At 40.4% G+C, this 20,341-nt stretch overlaps 1 protein-coding gene across 9 annotated transcripts in view; it reads right to left on the minus strand.

The window, feature by feature from the left end:
- The window catches only part of FREM1 (FRAS1 related extracellular matrix 1), a 183,984-nt gene that overhangs the window by 120,725 nt on the left and 42,918 nt on the right, over nucleotides 1-20,341 (minus strand). For all 9 annotated transcript variants that reach the window (XM_053656310.1, XM_053656308.1, XM_053656306.1 and 6 more), the window contains exons 4-8: nucleotides 15,972-16,273; nucleotides 14,418-14,614; nucleotides 6,635-6,958; nucleotides 4,159-4,267; nucleotides 111-242 (exon numbers count right to left, since the gene is read on the minus strand). In XM_053656310.1, the coding sequence (XP_053512285.1) occupies nucleotides 111-242; nucleotides 4,159-4,267; nucleotides 6,635-6,958; nucleotides 14,418-14,614; nucleotides 15,972-16,273 (1,064 nt within the window). The remainder of the gene's footprint in view (nucleotides 1-110; nucleotides 243-4,158; nucleotides 4,268-6,634; nucleotides 6,959-14,417; nucleotides 14,615-15,971; nucleotides 16,274-20,341) is intronic.

Below are 20,341 nucleotides of genomic sequence, written 5' to 3' on the forward strand. Positions count from 1 at the left end.
ATTTAAAAATAGGACCCAAGAGATGCTATGTATATCCTGTTAAATATGATTTGCTTTGGGAGCAAGTTCTTGGGTTCCTCCTTTCTAGGGTTCAAAGGCTGGTGGTGCACCTCTTACTGTGAGCCGTCCATGCTGCAGGCCATCCACGGTGACCAGTTGCACAGCACCTATGTCATCGTTGTCAACGATCTGAAACTGCTCCCAGGTGATGGCCCGAGACTGCCCCTCCAGGAGGTTCAGACCTACAAGACAAAACCAAAATGGTCTATGGCATGCCAATGAGTGTATATTAGGACAAAAATGAATGAATTTTAACTCACAAAACTAGCTGAAAAGTGTATTTAAAAAAACTGGAATTTAGCTTTTATTTCTAGTAATATTTTCACTTTCAGTACTATTAACTGACAATTAAGCCAACCAACAATTGGCTCCTGGTGATACATCTTTTTTAGACACAATGGTACCAGAAAATAAATACCAAGGGAGAGAATAGATGTTATGCTCACAGTAGTCTCTAGTGCAAAAAATGTCCTCAAGGAGGCTTTCAAAGGCTACCTCCAGATGTTCTGTGGGCAAAGGAATCAGAGGTGCTTTTCCACACCCTGTTGGCCCTTGAGTAACAGGGGTGTGAACTGTGCAGGTTCACTTAACAGAGTGAACCTTAACAGAGATTTTTAAAAAATAAATACTGTAAATGTATTTTATCCTCATGATTTTCTTACTAACATTTTCTTTTCTCTAGCCTACATTATTGTAAGAATATAGTATATAATATATGTATAACATATAAAATACGTGTTAATCAACTTTATGATATTAGTAAGGCTTTTAGTAGGCTATGAATAGATCAGTATGACTTCTGGGAGTCATGTGTTGTACACAGATTTCAACTTCACAGAGGGTCAGCAACCCTATCCCCCATGTTATTCAAGGGTCAACTGTAGTTTGAGTTCATAAGTAGCCCACAGGACAAAGAATATGAAATGGTCAAATATGCAAACACAGAGCTACTCTGCAAGGATTGTTTAATGGCATTAGATGTGAAGTGTCTGATACTTTACAAAGAGAACTGTTTTTTTTTAGTTTGGGCCCTAATAAGGAAGAGACTTTTGCAACTAAAGGAATTAAATAAAACCTTCTCCTTCGACCAAGTACACTGGAGGAAATTCAAGCAGAGAAAATAAGTGCTGCTCAGAACAAGAATATAGATAGCTCTATAGCTACAGAGCTATCTATAGATATAGAGCTCTTAGCTATTGTAAATTGTGCTGCTATGAACATTGGGGTGCATAGGTTCTTTTGGATTGGTGTTTTAGGGTTCTTAGGATATGCTCCTAACAGTGGAATTGCTGGGTCAAAAGGTAGGTCCATTTTTAGTTTTCTGAGAAAATTGCACAGTTTTCTTTTTTTAAATTTTTATTTAATTATTTTTCAAGTACAGTTTGAAGCAACCTAGATGCCTGCCAGTGAATGAATGGATCAAAAAATTATGGTACATGTGCACAATGGAATTCTATGCAGCAGAGAGAAAGAAGGAGCTACTACCCTTTGCAACAGCTTGGATGGAACTGGAAAGAATTACACTGAGTGAAATAAGCCAGGCGTTGAAAGACAAATACCATATGATCTCACCTTTAACAAGAAGCTAAACAACAAAACAAATAAGCAAGCAAAATAAAAACAATGACACCGAAGTAGAGAACAGGGGGACAGTGACCAGAGGGGAGAGGGGAGGGAATTTCAGGGGAAAAGGGTAAGCATTTACAGAAACTAGTATAAAAGACACTAGTATAAAAGACACAGGGACAACAACTAAGGAGGGTGGAAATGGGAGGGAGGTGGGGAGCACAGGGTGGGGGGAGGTGGGCTGGGATGGAAGTAAAAGACAGAAAACTGTACTTGAAAAATAATTAAATAAAAAAATATTAAAATAATTTTAAAAAAAGAATACAGATTACAGATTAAACACCGGGGTAAAGACAGGGAGCACCATTAACCACTGTCATTGCCCAGTAGGGCTGCTAGCCAGCAGATAACAGAGAATCTCAAAAGGGAACAGAACTCTTTCTTTACAAAACAAGTTGATAAAAATGTGAAGACAGTGTACTAGTGAGCCCATTTAACGCTTTCCCTCAAATCTGCCCAGCTTCCCTGGGCTCCCTGACCTTGGCCTGCTCTCCAGGGAGGGTGTCCACACTCCTCCCAATTGTAAAGCCCTGAGTGCCATTGTTGTGTGTCTTCCAATTTGACTGGTCACCTCCTTTCTGTCTGTGGTGAGGACCAGGTTTAGACGTGGCCTCTGTATGACATGAGCAGGTCCTACACCATGGGACTCCAGGAGTTTGTGCAGCAGCTGCTAAGGGGGGCCAGGTAACATAACCTGGGCCTGTGGGAGTTAACATCCAGGGAGGCAAACCAACCAAGAAGAGACAGAAGACGGGAAGGAGTTGTCAGGTTGTTCGCCCTTTCCCCACCCAGCTCTGACTCTTCCCACACACAGTGAGTCCATATCCTTCCGGAGACATCAACACTACACGAAGTCACCATCAGCTTTATATTTTTGTAAACCTGAGACCAGTTCAGTGACACCATCTGGACTTCCCTTTCCCCCTTACTCTTGTTTTCAGTGTAGGGTTAATGCATATAACCTGCCTTAGTAGCGATTTCTAGGGAACCTGGGCTATAGTTAAGAGAATAGTTAAGAGAAGGAAGGAAGGGGGAGGGGAAACATGAGGGGAAGATGAATACGTATAAAGAATCTCTGACTAGTAATGATGGTTCTGAAGCCAAAAGTGCACAGTATGGCATAGGAAAAGGCATCACAAAGGACACAGCAAAAGAACAAGCGAGAAAACTAGAAGTATATATAACAAAATATTAACAGTGGTTATGTTTTCATGAAGTAATAGATGATTTTATTCATTACTATTTCATTCAATTTTTCTTTTTTTATTGTTGTTCAAGTACAGTTGCCTCCTTTTTCCCCTCACCACTCTCCCCTGCTCCACCTTATTCATTTTTTCTTGACAATTTATTACTATTTATTCTCTTTTTACTACTTATTCTATTTATTGTACTTTCTAAGTTTTCAATGGTGAACATACTATTACTTCATAATGAGTAAAAATTCATTGTAAAATGGAGTCTGATGTCCAAAGTAACCAACACCAGATTTGGAAAGCTCTCTTAACAAGCCTGGGTTTCACAGATCACACATAAACATGCAGACTATTGAATCTCTACACTCAAGCAATAAGCCACTTAATATGTGATTATTACTAAACTATAGGTTACCAATTCCTTCTTTTCTTTCATCATCCCTCTAACAGAAGTAGATGAGACACAGAGCCAGAATTATAAATCAAGGCTGCTCAACCAATGTTCTCCATCTACTGAAACTCAACACATACAAACACATGCATGTGCATGCATATACCTACATGCAAGCACATACATTACGTTCACATGCACAGAAACACACACAAACACAAGAGGCAACTAATTTAAGCTGCCACCTGAGGATTTAAATCAGACACATATTATCCCCTTAACAGAACCTACAACCTCTCCTTACATGTTTTAAATACTATTAATGGGATCAGTGGAAAAGAAAACAATCTTCCTTTAGATTCCGCATCTATATCTGACCTGAATATATACATTGCACAGTAAGTTCAGTTAGAAATGAGAGGCAGAGCAAAGCTTTCTTTTAAAACAAATAAAGCACTTGAAGTTCTTATTCATATGCTGTGGTTTCCATACCACACAACGTAGAAATAAGACAACGTAGAGAGCACCGGCGTACTCCTTCCTTCGATCCCTGTGAGCAGTGTGAGTTGGAGACCTTTTCTCTCTCGGTCCAACTATAGCTCAGTATCATGCACAGTCACTTTGCTGCCTTGTTCAGGTGAAAGTTGTCCTTCTGGCTCATCTCTTACAGAGGAAAGAACTTGACCCCAGGACTCAGGAATCCTGGACTTGAATTTCTCACCCTCCCAGTAGGAAAACCAAAACCAAACCAATTATCTGATGCCCTAACCAGTCTGGGTTTCAGTTGCCTCATGTGTGAAATGGTGTTAAAACTTTTCTTTCCCGACCCACATATTTTCTTGTCTTTCTCCAGGGCTATGATGCCTGACATTCTACACTGGTCTATACCTGTGTTCCAGGACACTCGTGGGGCATTTGTGTCTGATGTTCTGACGGAGATGAGGACGGTAATTGGTGCGCTCCTTTCAAAGAAGAAGTCGTAAACCTCCAACTCCACCTGTTAACAAACAGTTGCATGTGAACCACACGCTGAGATGTTAGAGTATAAAACACCGTTACTTCTGGGGTATATGCCACAGACAGAGGCTGGATGGATTCAGGTTTCTGCTGCTGCCTGATCTCATTTTTGACAACCTGATCTCCCTTTTCGGGGCTCTAAATCCTGTTCCTTAGGTCATTGGTATTTTTAAATTTTCTTCTCCACAAAAGAATTCTTAACCTAAAATAAGCAAATATGCTGAAAACGTGTCACTGCATTTGCTCAGGAGACTGTCAGTCCAGCATCAGACCAACTGAGCCTCTCTCAAAGGTAGAGGGCCCAGGGCAGTTCTCCACTGAGGTCCTTTTGTCATTTGGGACAAATTTTGTCATTTTTGATATTTAGGAATGTCTGGAGACATCTCTGGTCTCACATATGGGTGTGCAAGTGGAGGGGGTGCTGCTGGCCTCTGGTGGAGAGACCAGGGATGCTACTAACATCCTACCACGCACAGGACAGCACCCACAGAATTCTCTAGTCCAAAAATGTCACTGGTGCTGCTGTTAGGGAACCAGGATCCAGAGGTATCCATCCCACTAGTCATATTTTTAAATATCCAGGTTTTATTTGCTCCTGTGAAATCCATAACTACTAAGTGGAGTTATATGATAAGTTTTGAGCCTTGTTACATGACATGTGTGTATTATCTCCAGGTGTTGACAGAGAAGGATGAGGTATAATACAGAAATGGGAGCACACCGCCTACTTGTGAAGAACATGTGGTCCATTTGAGAGGATGAGAGCAATTATCAAATAGCAGCGTATCAGCAAATACGACATAACAAAAGAAACAGATTCAAGAGTGCCAAAGTAACAGACAAAAATGAACTATACCAAGGTGGGAGATATATTTATGCAGATATAATATAAATATTAGCTTGAACCATATGAAACTGTATGTTATGTACTCTCTAAAGAACTTTCTTCTCAAATATATGTAATTCCTAATTAAATCAGTTTTAATTTCCCAAAGAGGTAAAAGTGACCAAAACAGTAGACCACCTCGGCATTACAGCCCAGAGAAGGGACAGCTAGCTTCAGGAGCACTGGCCATGGCTCTGCTCTCGGAAGTCCCACCCCAGGTGGCTGAGGGAACAAAGTTCTGTAGAGGTTTAGGGCTTCCCACCCACAAAATGTGGCAAGTGCATAATGTCCACTGAGAAAATTGGGTTGCCTTAGGACAAAAATATCACACACTTGAACAAATTCGGCATTGAGATTACATTACACGATGCCAGAAAATACACACAGGAAGCAGCAGGGTAGTAGTGCTGTACGTGTGAGCAGCAGGTGAATCCAGACAACTAAGGAGAAAGCACTTCAAAATACCGAAGGAAGGAGAGGCCAGGACGGGAAAGACAAAAGCTGCCACTTACTATTATGAAATAAAGGAAATTAAAGCAAAGGACACAACACAGCCCTTGTAGTCTGAAGTCTTTTGTCTGCCCTTGAGACTAAATGCTGCAAGTGCCTAAATTAGATGGAGGACAATTTGGTCACCCCAGGGACACTCATTTCCATTAATAAACCTGAACTCAAGTCTGTATCAATCTGCTCACTTAAATTTCGGCTTGCTGGTAGGTCTTTAAGTATGTGAAGGGTTATTATGTGCAAGGCTGTCACCAGCTGTTCACTATTCCCATTGAATACAAAACAAGAGGGAAGAGCCTGAAGTGGCGGCCGAAAAGATTTAGATCAGGTGGAAAGAGGACTTTCCTGATGGAGAGTGTTTGCCAGTAAAATCAGTTATCCTTTGAGACTATGGAATCTGCTATCCTGGGTCAGTGTTATTAATTAAAATGCAAGATCCCAGTAAAACACTCTTGCAAACAAAAAAGAATTAAAAGATTATTAATAAAAAATTATGAACAAAACCCCTAACTTCAATGGTCTAGGTAATCTGACACAGGCAGGCTGTTGAAGGCAACAGAGCTCCCAAACTGGTGAGCCCTGGGCCAAATGTGGCCCTTAGAAATAGTCTATAGCTGGCGCAATATACTTTAAAGTCTTTAATATGTTTCCTACATTTAAAAACAGAAATTATTTTTACAGAGATATTATGAATTTCCAACTTTTCTTGACACGTAAGAGCAATAGGTACATCTGTGTCAGCTGGAGCCCCCAGTGTACCTCCGAAAAGGCCTGCTTATTTGCCTCACCAGCCTAGCTCCTTTGGGAATTCGAGTTTGCACTCTGATCTACAGTGATTGATTCCCTTCAGAGGCAATGAATATACAAATTAACCTGAAAGCTAAAGGAAGTGGCTTCTTAACTAACTCTGTGAATACCAAACAGGCTAGAAGCTTGGTCTCTCTTCCTTCTTACCTCATAATATCTCCTTTCCGAATGGCTGCTGTTTGGTGGCTGATAGGCAATCTGCATGTCACTGAGATCTTTCCAGGTGAACGAGGAGATCGGTCTGGTGTGATCCCACAGGTGAGTCACATAGCCCTGGAGCGGGGCTTTAGTGACATTAAACACCAGCAAGGGTTTGGGGGTCTCATCCTCTTCGCAGTCCAGAACTGATGTAGTCAGCGAGGTCAGGATGAACTGATCCACTTCCAGAGTAAACATGGCCATGAACGCAGCCCTTGGAATCTGATTAGGAATGCCAGCTCTGATATGGACGGGCAACCACACACTCTCTGACTTTTGAAGGAGAAAGAAAATATGAAGGGGAAAATAATGTGGATACAGCTAGCACACACAGGGTTAACTGTACCATGTTTAACATACAACCACAGCAGTTATCTGAGATCTGGCTGCATATTAGAAGCATCTGGGGAGCTTTAACACATTCTGATGCCCAGGCCCCATGTCCGGAGGTTCTAGTTTAATTGTTCTGAGAAGGGGACCAGAAAATTGGTATTTGTAAAGCTGTCTGATGACTCTAAAATGCACTCAGGGTTGAGAACCAGCACCAATTTTGGCATCAGAACAAACTGGGCTTTATTCCATCTCCAGCACCTATGATCCGTGTAATTTTAGACAAGTTATTTTACTCCCAAACCTCATTTCTTCCATCTGTAAAATGGGAATACTAGATCCCCAAGAATTAAGTGAGGATTAAACAAGATAGCAAAGTAAAGCACTCAGCAGTAGCTGGCACACATCACCAATCTCTTCTTGTGCCCACTTTCTGTCATGTAGCTTTAATGCAGGCAGAGGCAGAACGAAGGAAAATGTCTTTACAAGTCAATCCTCATACTTCTAAAAAATGGTTACCAGCTTTCTAATTTGTTAAAACCCTGGGTCTCTAAGCAAGAAGCAGGTAACAGGAATTGCAAGTGAACACTCAGGCTAGAAATACACCTTCCTCAAATGAGAGGGCTATGAGAATCATGGGATCTGAGGTCACAGCAAGTACTACAGGCAGGAAGAACCCTCACAGCAGGAGATGCCGGTTATCACAGGATTTGATGTTTCCCACTATTGAGATAACCAGCCTTGATTATTGGAATCACATTGGTTTAATATTGCTGAACACTGGCTACCAGTCGATGAGTTGTATTCTATATATAACAGAATGTTAAAAATAGAATTCTTGGTTCTGATTCAACTGAAGTTCCAATGAGAGAGATATCAGATTTCAAAGTCAATGTGAGACGCACACTGCAGGCAGAGTTTACAAATCCTCTTGCCCACTCTAAGAATATGAAAGTATTGAGAGAGGTAAGAGAAAGATTTCTTAGAGAGAGGAGTGCTGTGTTGTGCTGAGTCATTGTCCTGACATCCAACAGCACACAGAGAGGAAGAGGGTGGCAACGCTACATCCCTGGCCTCAGGTGTCAGAAGTGAAGTTTCCTTGAAACCAGCATTAAAATGTATATATTTACAGGCAGAACACACAAAGGGTTGATGCAGGGCTCAGACCTGAAGAAGCTAAGTGGCCAGAGGCAGAAGAAAAATGATAGCTGTGCTGCGATCAACCTACGGCCCCTGTGAGAGGCAGGACTATAGGAATGCTCCCAGACATAAGCCAAGTGGGACAGAGAGTTGGTCTGGGGTCATCCTGGACCCTGACCTTTAGGGTGCATCCTTGAAAGGCCAAAGAATCCCAGCAGCAAGAAGCTGAAAGTGGACATTATATCCTAGATACTACTGGAAAAATTACCAGTGACCACTTAGGTCAGAAATGCATCCTCCTGAGACACGAGATCTATGAGTAAAAGACCTCTGCAATGGGATGTCTCCTGAGGAACCATGAAGTTGCCTCAGAGACAAAGAAGCAGCTCGAAACATCTGCCAGACTCAGAGAGCATGAAGACATATTGTATAATGTCTGATAAAATAAATAAGACTTCTCTCCCCACACTCCCCCAAAACTACCTGTCCCAAAGCCTGGAAGTTCAGAAACTAGCCAGCAATACTCTAAAGAAATGAGAAGTACAAGAAAAAAACAGAGAAGAGGACAATCAGTGCCCCCCGACCATGCCTGGTTTATGAAGACCAATGAATGATATGCTGAGGCATCTGAGGGTTTAGAGTATCTATTCTTCACATGCCATTTTAACAACTATGTGGTAACTGTGTGGGGGAGGGGGAAATGGGGGTGGGTGGAGGTGGGAGAGGGTAAAAGCCAAATAAATGGTAATGGAAAAAATACAATAAAAATAAATTAATTTTTAAACATTTAAAAAGATTTTTAAAACCCCAGCTTTATTGTCATATAATTGGCATATAATAAACAGCATACATTTAAACTGTTAAAAAAAAACCCCACTATTTGAAGAGTCAGAGTTTGAAAAGTCAAGAATGGGGAAATCGTGATGTAAAAGGACTGGTGCTAAACACTAAGACCAATGAAGCCTAGAGCTAAGACTAAATAAACGTTATCTTAAACATGTTAAGAAAATGAATACAAAAGTCAAAAGAGCTTTCATAAGTAGAAGATGTCAGAGATAACAATGATATGCTAGAACTAAAGTTGAAGATGATATAAACAAAGCCTGGGAGGTGGACAATTGCTGGGAAAAGGTGTAAACAGGATCAATCCTCATCATCTATTGGAAGGAGACAAGAGACCCTGTTATTTTTTTACTTTAAATAATAATAATACAGATTAAAGAATTTTTTGGATTTACAATATAATCCTAGCAAAACATAAAGTGGGATAAAGGACTTTCAAGTAAGTACAGAAAAAGCCAAAGAAAATTTAGCCTATATTGTAAGACAATGTTTTAATAAGCAAACCAGAAAACATAATTTAAAAACTCTATATATCTATTATTATTAAAATATAGATATTTTCTTATTAAAAACAAATATTCTGCACTTCCACCAAGATGGAGGCATAGGTGAAAACACTCTGCCTTCTCGCACAACCAAATTTAATAACAACAAAGTATTAGTAACAAAAAATGCAGCCAAACCACAGAAAATTGAATTTTACAAAAGTCCAACAACAATGAACCGTTCAGCCAGACCGGTAAAAGGGGTGGAGCCAGCAGCGGAACTGGTCAGGCAGGAAAGATCCCCCGACCCAGGCAAGCACACAGCTGTGGGCGGATCCCAGGTGTGGGGGAGCAATGGGTGGACCCAGTGAGGGCACAAGGCGGCAGGCAGACTGCAGTCACACATTCAAGTGCAAATAAACCAGCAAAGGAGTGAGCAGTGAGACAGACTGTGAAGGCCCCCGTGGTGGGAAGCAACAGAGAGGACCGCCATTGCCCCTCTTTAACCCCTCCCCCACATACAGCATCACAACCCAGCAACCTGGGTCGCCCCACCCTGGTGAACATCTAAGGCACCGCCCCTCATACTTAACAGGAGCAAACAGATCAAAACATGGCTCAAGAACAACCCAAAGCCCCAGAGCCGATAAATCTAAGCGAACAAGAAATTGCCAACCTATCAAAGGCATAGTTCAAAACACTGGTGATCAGGATGCTCACAGAACTGGTTGATTTTAGCCACAAATTAGAGGAACATATGAAGGCTAAACTAATTGAAATGAAGGGAAATGCACAGGAGACCAATAGTGATGAAAAGGAAAATGGGACTCAAATCAAGGGAGTGGACCAGAAGGAGGAAAAAAATGACCAAACAGAAAAATATGAAGAAACAAGAATTCAAAAAAAGGAGGAGAGGCTTAGGAACCTCCAGGACATCTTTAAACACTCCAACATCCAAATTACAGGGGTACCATAAGGGGAAGAAAAAGATCAAGTGCAAAACTTATTTGAACAAATAATAAAGGAGAACGTCCCCAATCTGGCAAAGGAAATAGACTTCCAGGAAATCCAGGAAGCTCAGAGAGTCCCAAAGAAGTTGGACCCAAGAAGAAACACACCAAGGCACATCATAAATACATTAGCCAAGATTAAAATGAAGGAGAGAATCCTAGAAGCAGCAAGAGATAAGGGGACAGTCACCTACAAAGGAGTTCCCATCAGACTGTCAGCTGATTTCTCAAGAGACCTTACAGGCAAGAAGGGGCTGGAAAGATGTATTCCAAGTCATGAAATCCAAAGACCTACATCCAAGATTGCTCTATCCAGCAAAGCTTTCATTTAGAATGGAAGGGCAGATAAAGTGCTTCCCAGATAAGGTCAAGTTCAAGGAGTTCATCATCACCAAGCCCTTATTATATGAAATGTTAAAGGGACTTCTCTAAGAAAAAGAAGATAAAAAATATGAACAGTGAAAGGACAGCAAACTCACAGTTATTAACCACCACACCTAAAACAAAAGCAAACTAAAAGGACAGCTAGATCAGGAGCAGAACCATAGAAATGAAGATCACATGGAGGGTTAGCAACAGGGGGAGTGGGAGGAGGAGAAGAGGGGAGAAGGTACAGAAAATAATTAGCATGGACAATAGGTAGAAAATAGATAGGGGGGAGGGCAAGAATAGTATGGGAAATATAGAATCTAAAGAACTTGAGACACATGGTCATAAACTAAAGGGGGGAATAGTGGGGGAGGGGGTGTGCAGGGTGGAGGGGAATGAAGGGCGGAATAGAACAATTGTAATGGCATAATCAAAAAAAAAAGAAAAAAGCAAAAGTGACCATATCAGTTTCAAACAAAGAACAAATCAAGATGAGAAACATTAAACACAGTGTAAGTAGTTAATATGGTATACAAGGCTTCTTACAAGCATCGATATATTTAATATTATACTGGCCAACCCAACGGAGAAGAGGCCAGAAATAACAGGAATAAGTACTGAGAAAGAAAAGATAAAATTATCATAGTTAGTGAAAGATATAATTATGGTCTTTAAAAGCCCAAAGAATTGAATTGTTCTTAGAATAACTGAATTCAAGAAAGAATTAGAGAGAAGAAAATTATAGCCCCCAAAAAGCTTTCCTACTTATCATCAGTAATGGATGAGAATATATAATGGAGGAAAGAGTCTATTCACAATAATTTCACAAGTATAAACTGCATAGGACTGGACTTGATAAGTGTTATTGACTTACATGAAGAAAACTGCAAACTTTAAAGAAATATCTGAAAGCACATTTGGCAAGATGAAGTAAGACAGCTCATTCCTGGATTCAATATGGTAAATGTTCTAATGTTCCAATTCTTCCCAAAATAATTGGTAGTTTTAATTGAAGCTTGATAAAAATATTGAGGGCTTATTTTTTTAGCTAACATAAATGATTTAATTATTTATCTGGAACTAAGAGTAGGTATAAATGAATAAGAACATTTTGTAAAGGAATGACGGAGAAGAACTTGCCTATAAAATATTCAGTTGTATTATAAACCCATTATATTTAGAATAATACAGCATTGACAGAGAAATAAGTAGGCAAATATAAGGAACAAAGGACCGAGCCTTGAAATAGTATATCTAACATCTTCCTATACAATAGAATCATCAAAAATCAAGGGAAACAAATTATTTATTCAACGAATACTGTGGAAATGTTGGCCACTTGGAAAAAACTGTTCTTGTGTTTCAAAATACAATAAAATGTATTACAGGTGGATTAAAAAGCAAATATAGTCCTGGCTGGTGTGGCTTAGTTGGTTGGAGTATTATCCCATAAACCAAAAAGTTGCTGGTTCGATTCCTGGTCAGGGTGTACACCTAGGTTGAGGGTTGGTCCTTGGGCAGAGCGCGTGTTACCAATCAATGTTTGTCTCTCATTTTGTTGTTTCTCTCCTCTCTATCTCTCCATTCCCCTTTCCATTGTAAAGCTAATAAGCATGTTCTCAGGTGAGGATTTTTTTTAAAGGCAAATATAAACAAGAAAACCTTTTAAAAAATCTATAAGAAACTACGGGTGAAATTATTTAGTGACTTGATGAGCTTAAAAATAATTTCTAAAAATACAAATTTTTAAATATAGTATAAATCAACTTTATAAAAGAAAATTAACTTTGGTGTACATGTCTCCCCACTGTGTGTATTTGTTTAAAAATAGTAGAAATATAGGTAATTTTATTCCTTCTTATTTTGCCTACTGTGATTTTTAAAAAATATACTCTGTAGTGAGCATATTACTTTTATATTCATAAGAGAATCTGTTTTATGGTATGCCAATTGACTATGGAATGGGCTAATTCTAAATAAGAAGATCATGTAAAGGGGTCAGCTCTCAGTAAAACTGATATGAAAATATAAACAAAGCCTTAACTCAATATAAAAAGGAAAAAGAAAAAAAAATCAATCAAGGAAAAAAAGGATTTACTTTCTTTTTATGAAGCTAAGAAAGCCTTAAAAGTAAAAGCAGTTTCACATCAAAACAAAGAGAAGACATCGAGGGGCAGTGAGCAGACCCAGAATTTAATCTTGGCTCAGCCGTGTATGTAGAGGAAAGGCACACAATTCCTTTGGCCACCAGTACAAAATAAGAGGGACTAGATGTTGATGATGATCTGGTTTTTTAACTGAGTGGCTTTTTAACTAGCAAAACATGTGTAGTGCTTACTATGTGTCAGGCTTTGTGCCAAGTTCTTTGTAACTATTATATCACTTAATTCTTTTAATTGCTCTAAGAAGTAAGTACTGTTATCTTCGTTTTACGATTAAAGAAAGAAGGCATAAAGTTCAAAGTCACACAGCTAGTTAAACAGACATTTGAATCCAGACAATCTGCACCCAGTGTCAGGATCTTAACAAATGTTAGGCTCAAATCTGTCCTTTAAAAGTGTTTCAAGTGACTTGCCTAATAATCTAACCAGACTACCTCAAAGTTTTTTCCAAATCTCAATTCTAAAAGTTTGTGATTATATTTTATCATTTCCTTATTATTTCGTGTCCTCTCAACTCCTTGAGGATAATAATGTTCGATATTTGGGTCTCTTAGGAGAAATCCTAGAGTGAAGACATGCTGTGAATGATGGAGGTCTTCCACAAGTGTCACCTTGGATCATTGTACATCAGCACGAAGTCCAAGCTTCCCCAGCTGGTACACAGCCTCCTCAGCTACCCAAACAAATAAAAATTACAGAGCACATGTATCAACAGAGTAGCCCATTAAATATTTCAGATAAATTGATTCCCCTTTATATCATCATCCCAATGCAAGCAGATCAAGAGGAGGAAAGGGCAGGAAAAGTTAAAAGAAACTGGAAGATAGATGAGGCCTTTGGAGGTCTGTCTCCTTGATGATCCAGTCTTCCATCTCAAAGTCTGAAAGAGTGAAAAGGATATGATCTGCTATAACCATAAAAGTGGGACTGAGGTCCCCCCTGTCCCAGTTTCCCATGGCCTCACAGAGTTGGTATGTAGACCCAAATGTCCTCTAACAGGTGAAAAGTGGTTCTAATAAAGAAGAGGGGAGAAAGGCATCAGAGAGAAGATGTTACAAAAGGTCAAATGACGAGCTGAAGAATATGGAAAGGGAAGGAGGAAGGGGGGAAGCATGTAACTGGCCCCAGTCAAGACATAGAAGAGAGCCAAGCTGTTTAGCTTGTGCAGAGTCACCCCAGCTACATACTTCCACTGACATTATATCCAAAAGCTACTGTTCTAAGCACATACCAGCAGAATAAACAAGCCTGCAGTTCTAATGAGCCACTGGGCGGTTCCATCTACAATGCCCAGAGCTCTCCCTGACATGGGAACCAACATGAACACCCCCACAGAACTGGCCCTCTTTCTGTAGATCAGTTGAGGACACAGATGCATAACCCCAAACTCTACCTTGTATACCATCCTACTCCTGCTATCTGTGAGCTCCAGTCGGATGGATATATAATCCATGTCGGGAGAAGGAGGATCCTTATGTTGATACCGAAGCCCCATCAGCAGGAACTCCTCACAGCTCACTTGGAGGCTTCCTATCTTCCTCAGTCCCAGGGGACAGCTTCCACCCGGACACTTGAGCTCTGTCCCCAGTTCTAGAAGGTACAGCATTGAATTAAGATAGTCACTTGAACATAACAATTATAAAATTTAAAAGCCAATTCTCTCTCCTGTGGATACTCCCTCTCACTGACCCAAGAATACTTATGTGTATATTCCAATCATTTACTAAGTGTGTTGTTGTTATTCTAAAAGCCTCTCATTTACCAAAAAGAATAGTTGACCAGCTGTCTCGTGAGATCCTTTTATTTATTTTATTTATTTTTTTTGTCCACCAAAAGTTACACTGAGAGAAAAAATAATAAAATGCACTCTGTGGTGCTTGAAGGTCTCTGACAAATAGGCCGGCGGCTCCCTGGAAGCCTTGCACAGCGCAGCTGCAGCCGCCCTTTTTTTTACAGCATGCACTTCCAAGGCCCCCTCACGCAATCTCTCTCTCCAAAGCTGATCTACTCACTGCAATTCCTCTCCACTGTGCTTGTCTCAGGGGGTCCTGCATACCTTCCCACGTTCACCTAAAGTCTTTTCACTAAACTTTCCCTTAAATATTCTTTGAACGACTGAACCAGCCTGCTCCCTTCCCCTGGAAATCATTGTCACCTCCCCAACAGTCTGCATGGCTCTGCCCAAACGCATTTTCGCTCCTATATGTATATAACACACATAGGCCACTTATTTTCTGAGTAATGTTCTAAAAATTCCCCTCAAGTACAAAATGGATATGCTACTTCTTAAGCAGAAGACTGATGAGGTGCCTTATGTGTAAAGCATGTCTTTAGCTCTAAACTGCTGGGCAGATTCAAGATATTATTATGACTATGATTATCCTTTATATTTCTTGGTCTTCCCATAATACCTAGGACACTACTAGTCACATAGGAGTCACCCACATAGATATGAATTAAATAAACAACAGAAAAAAATTATCTATTAACTCTTCCTAATTTAAACCATGTCTGCTTCCTACCAGCCCTACCTTAAACCTGCTCATAATATAAATACACCAAGTACTCTTAGTACCACTGCCATTGCTGCTATTCATAATAACAGCTGACAATTGCTGAGTACTTACTATGACTGGGTCTGTGTGGAGCACTTTGTGCTCATTAACTCCATCCTTACACGACCCCAGGGAGCAGCTATTATCCTTGCCCATTTCACAGAGGCTCATAAGGTTAAGGAACTTGCCTGAAATTGCCCAGGAAATAGCGGAAGCAGTTTTCAAACTCAGATCTGTGTGACTCCAAAGTCCATACTCTCAACCACTAACCTACATGTTGTCAACCAGCTACAACTTATATTAAGCAAAACTTTGTCATAGTGGGAGATGACCATTTATAGATATTTTGTCCGTTTTAGTAACACAGAGATAATCATTAAAACAGTTCATACGAGACTCAGGGAAAAAACCGTGTGGCTGGTCTCCACGAGGTTCTTCCAGCCGAGGCTCCACCACAACCACCTGGCCGTGGGCTGGCAGCCGAGTGCCCACAGGGTGCAGCCTGACCGTGCACTCCAGGCTAGCCGTCCTGTCATAATCAAAGCTAAGCAGGTTCTTATCGATGGCTCGGGACAGGCCGTAGAACTCAGACACCTCCAGTGCATTTTTACTCATACGGATGATGTTACAGTCTGGTTCCAGGAGGTGGACCCGCAGGATAAAGGTTTCTATGAAGGTGTCTGTCTCCGTAAACCTGTGCAAGAACAGAGCAAAGGCAAAACTTTTTGGTGCTCAGGTACATTTTTTCCATCCCCAGCACCCCTTTTTCAAAAATAAAATTGTTATGTTTCAATTACAGTTGTCATACAATATTATATTAGTTTCAGGAGTACAACACAGTGATTAGACATTATATATATAATTTATTATTACCTGGAAAAATCTAGTGCTCATGTGACATCATACATAATCATTACAATATTATTGACTGCACTCCCTATACTGTACTTTACGTCCAGTGACTATTCCGTGATGGCCTATTTGTACTTCTTAATCCCTTCACCTGTTTTGCCCATCCTCCCAACACCCCTCCCATCTGGCCACCTTTGAAATGTTCTCTGTATCTCTGAGTCTGTTTCTATTCTGCTTGTTTGCTTATTCTGTCTTTTAGGTTCCACATAATAATATGGCATTTTTCTTCCTCTCTCTGACTTACTTCACTCAGCACAATACCCTTCAGGTTCATGCATGTTGTTGGAGACGACAAGATTTTATTCATTCTCACTGTATATATACATCCCTTCTTTATCCATTTATCTACTGATGGACACTTCAGCTGCTTCCAATATTTTGCCTATTGTAGATAATGCTGAAATGAGCACATAAATGTATATGTCTTGCAGATTTAGTGTTTTGGGTTTCTTTGGATAAGTACCTAGAAGTGAAATTGTTGGGTACTTCTTTGTCTCTTATTATATAGCCTTTGTTTTAGAGTCTGTTTTGTCTGGTATAAGTATTGTTATGCCAGGTTTTTGCTTGTTTGTTTCCATTTTCAGAAAATCTTTTTTCCATTCCTGTTCTTTCAGTCTCTATGTGTCTTTCAATCTGAAGTGAGTCTCTTATAGAAAGCATGTGGAAGAGTCTTGTTTTGTTATTCATTCAGCCACTAAATGTCTTTTGATTAAAACATTTACGTAATTCATTCATATTAAAGCAGTTTTTTTAATTTTATTGATTATGCCATTACAGTTGTCCCATTTCCCCCCCTTCACTCCCCTCTACCCTGCACATCCCCTCTCCCACCATTCCCCCGCCTTCAGTTTATGTCCCTGTGTCACAAGTTCTTTAGATTCTATATTTCCCATACTATTCCTCTCCTCCCCCACGTCTATTTTCTACCTACCATCTATGCTACTTATTCTCTGTAACTTCTCCCCCCTTCTCCTCCTCCCACTCCCCTGTTGCTAACCCTCCATGTGATCTCCATTTCTATGGTTCTGCTCCTGATCTAGCTGTCCTCTTAGTTTGCTTTCGTTTTAGGTGTGGTTGTTAATAACTGTGAGTTTGCTGTCCTTTCACTGTTCATATTTTTTATCTTCTTTTTCTTAGGTAAGTCCCTTTAACACTTCACATAATAAGGGCTTGGTGATGATGAACTCCTTGAATTTGATCTTATCTGAGAAGCACTTTATCTGTCCTTCCATTCTAAATGAAAGCTTTGCTGGATAGAGTAATCTTGGATGCAGGTCTTTGGATTTCATGACTTGGGATACTTCTTTCCAGCCCCTTCTTGCCTGTAAGGTCTCTTTTGAGAAATCAGCTGACAGTCTGATGGGAACTCCTTTGTAGGTTAGTGTCCCCTTATCTCTTGCTGCTTCTATGATTCTGGCTCTGGGGCTTTGAGCTGTTCTTCCTGAGCCATAATGTTTTGGTCTATTTGTGCCTGTTGTGTATGAGGGGCGGAACTTTAGGTGTTCGCCAGGGTGGGGGCAACCCAGGTCGCTGGGTTGTGATACTGTATGTGGGGGTGGGATCAGAAAGGAGCAATGTCTTTTTTTCTGCTCTCTCTTGGACCTTGGTCCCTTCTGCTGCTTCCCACAAGCAAACCAGGCCCCCCTGGTGCCAACTCCCAGGTGTGTGGGCCTGTGCACCCTCCAGGACCCTGTGGGTCTCTCCAATAAACTCTCTGTGAGCCTGGGAGCCTCTCCCGGACCTCAGCCCCTGAAAGTTTTTCCAATTGGTGCTTTTAGGCTTTAATTCCCATCGCTAGGGCCCTAGCCTGAGCAGTCTGTCTCACTGTTTGCTCCTTCGCCTGGTTTATTGTGTGTGACTGTGTGACTGTGGTCAGCCAGCAGCCTTGCGCTTCCACTGGGTCCACCTGTTGCCACCCCACACCTGGGATCTGCCAACCGCCACCTGCACACCTGGGTCAGCCTGGCCACTTTCTCCTGCATGAACCCTCTCCACCAGCCACTAATTCCGCCCCTCTTACTGGTCTGGCTGAATGGTTTGTTCCTGTCGGACTTCCGTACAGTTCAATTTTCTGTGTTTTGATTGTGTTTTTGTTACTAAAACTTTGTTGTCTTTAAACTTGATTGTGCGAGGAGGCACAATGTTTCCACCTACGCCTCCATCTTGGCTGGAAGTAGCAGTTGTTGACAGATATGTATTTATTGTCATTTTTATATTTACATTTTTTATCTTTTTTTCCTTTTTCTTCTAAAGAAGACCTTTTAACATTTCTTATAATATTGGTTTGGTGGAGATGAATTAATTAGCTTTTTCTTATCTGGGAAGATCTTTATCTGTCCTTTGATTCTAAATCATAGCTTTGCTGGGTAGAGTAATCTTAGCTGTAGGTCCTTGCTTCTCGGTGTTCAGGCACTTTTGATACCTTGTGCATTTGGCCTGAAATTTAAAGATTGGCCTTCACAAATTTTGTATATTGCATAGACTTTGGATTTTATTCAGACTCTGTTCCCAATCTCTCTGTTCTTTTTCTTTCTTCTCCTTATCTTGGTGTCAACCCCTTTTACTGCCACATTCACCTCCGATGAGATGAAACACTTGCTCTCAAACCCATTATACATACGGATATTTAAAGGTTGCTATGAGCTCAGTTTCGCTTCTAGCACATAAATAATTTAAAAGTATGAAATTTGTGTAATTTCTGGGTTGAGTTTGAACTCAAGAAAGAAAATGTGAGGCATTTCTGAGGCATCAAGGCCTTTTTGGTCTTCAGAAAAGTCACTACATGAGTGGTTATTTGCAGCCCAGTTTGGATGCCCAGTTTAGTTCTCGGCAGGTAAAGGTACTCAGTAATTGTTACTTCCATTCCCTCCATTACCTTAGTGACTATGTCATCAGGATATTTTCAGGGAAAAAATTAATGAGTGATGGGTGGGCATCGATAGTGCAGCTCCTACTTAGTGTGCATTTACTATGGTTTAGGCATATGCTAAACTCTTTACAAACAGTATCTCCTTCGATCTCCATACAAAACCTGTGTAAGCACTGTTAATCCCATTTTACAGATGAAGAAACTGAACATAGAGAGGAGGTCAACTAGCTAAACAAAGTGCTGGAGAGAAGGTAAGGGGAATAAGCATTGCTCCGTGATTTTCTGTCTCCAACTTCTTAGAACACCCTATTCTTAATGTCCTCAATACCAAGAGGAATGACATCTCCCCTAACTGCCCCTCCACCCTCTCCACCCCTTAGAAACACAAGGAAGAAAGGCAGGCAGCCAGCATTCATCGGCTTTTTCAGCCCTTCCAAACAAAGTCTCTGAAGTTAATTGTTTTTTTAACTTTAAAGTCTTAGAAAGATCAAATAGTCCTATAGGTTGCTGGTAGCTCCCTAGGGGATCCTTGAGTGCCATTTCATTTCCTGAGCACAGCACGTTGTTTATGTCTCTCTTTTAGCACTTTTTGTTCTGTACCACAATGATCTAGCCATTGTTTTCCATTAGATAATGCACACCAAGAGTCTGTGTGTCCTCATCTTTGCATTTCCTATGTTCAGGACAGGGCCTGACCTATAGTAGGTAATCCTGTTTATAGAATCAGCTACTGTTCCAATGTCTTCTACCAAACTCTTTTTTTTATTCATCTAATGCTTAGAGGAAATCCACACAGTTATTTTAGCTAAATATTCATGAGAACAATAAAAATAAGAAAAATTATATAAAGGTCTACTCCACCCATACTGAACAGCTGAGACGTTGTTTATATGAAGTGAGCAATAGCAAAACCACGGGCTTAATTTTTAAATCAACGTTTTACTAAAATATAATTCATATACCATGGAGTTTACCTCCTTA

This window comes from Artibeus jamaicensis, unplaced genomic scaffold, assembly GCF_021234435.1.
Source record: "Artibeus jamaicensis isolate MK-2021 breed Jamaican fruit bat unplaced genomic scaffold, CSHL_Jam_final scaffold_1964, whole genome shotgun sequence".
NCBI classification, from domain to species: Eukaryota; Metazoa; Chordata; class Mammalia; order Chiroptera; family Phyllostomidae; genus Artibeus; species Artibeus jamaicensis.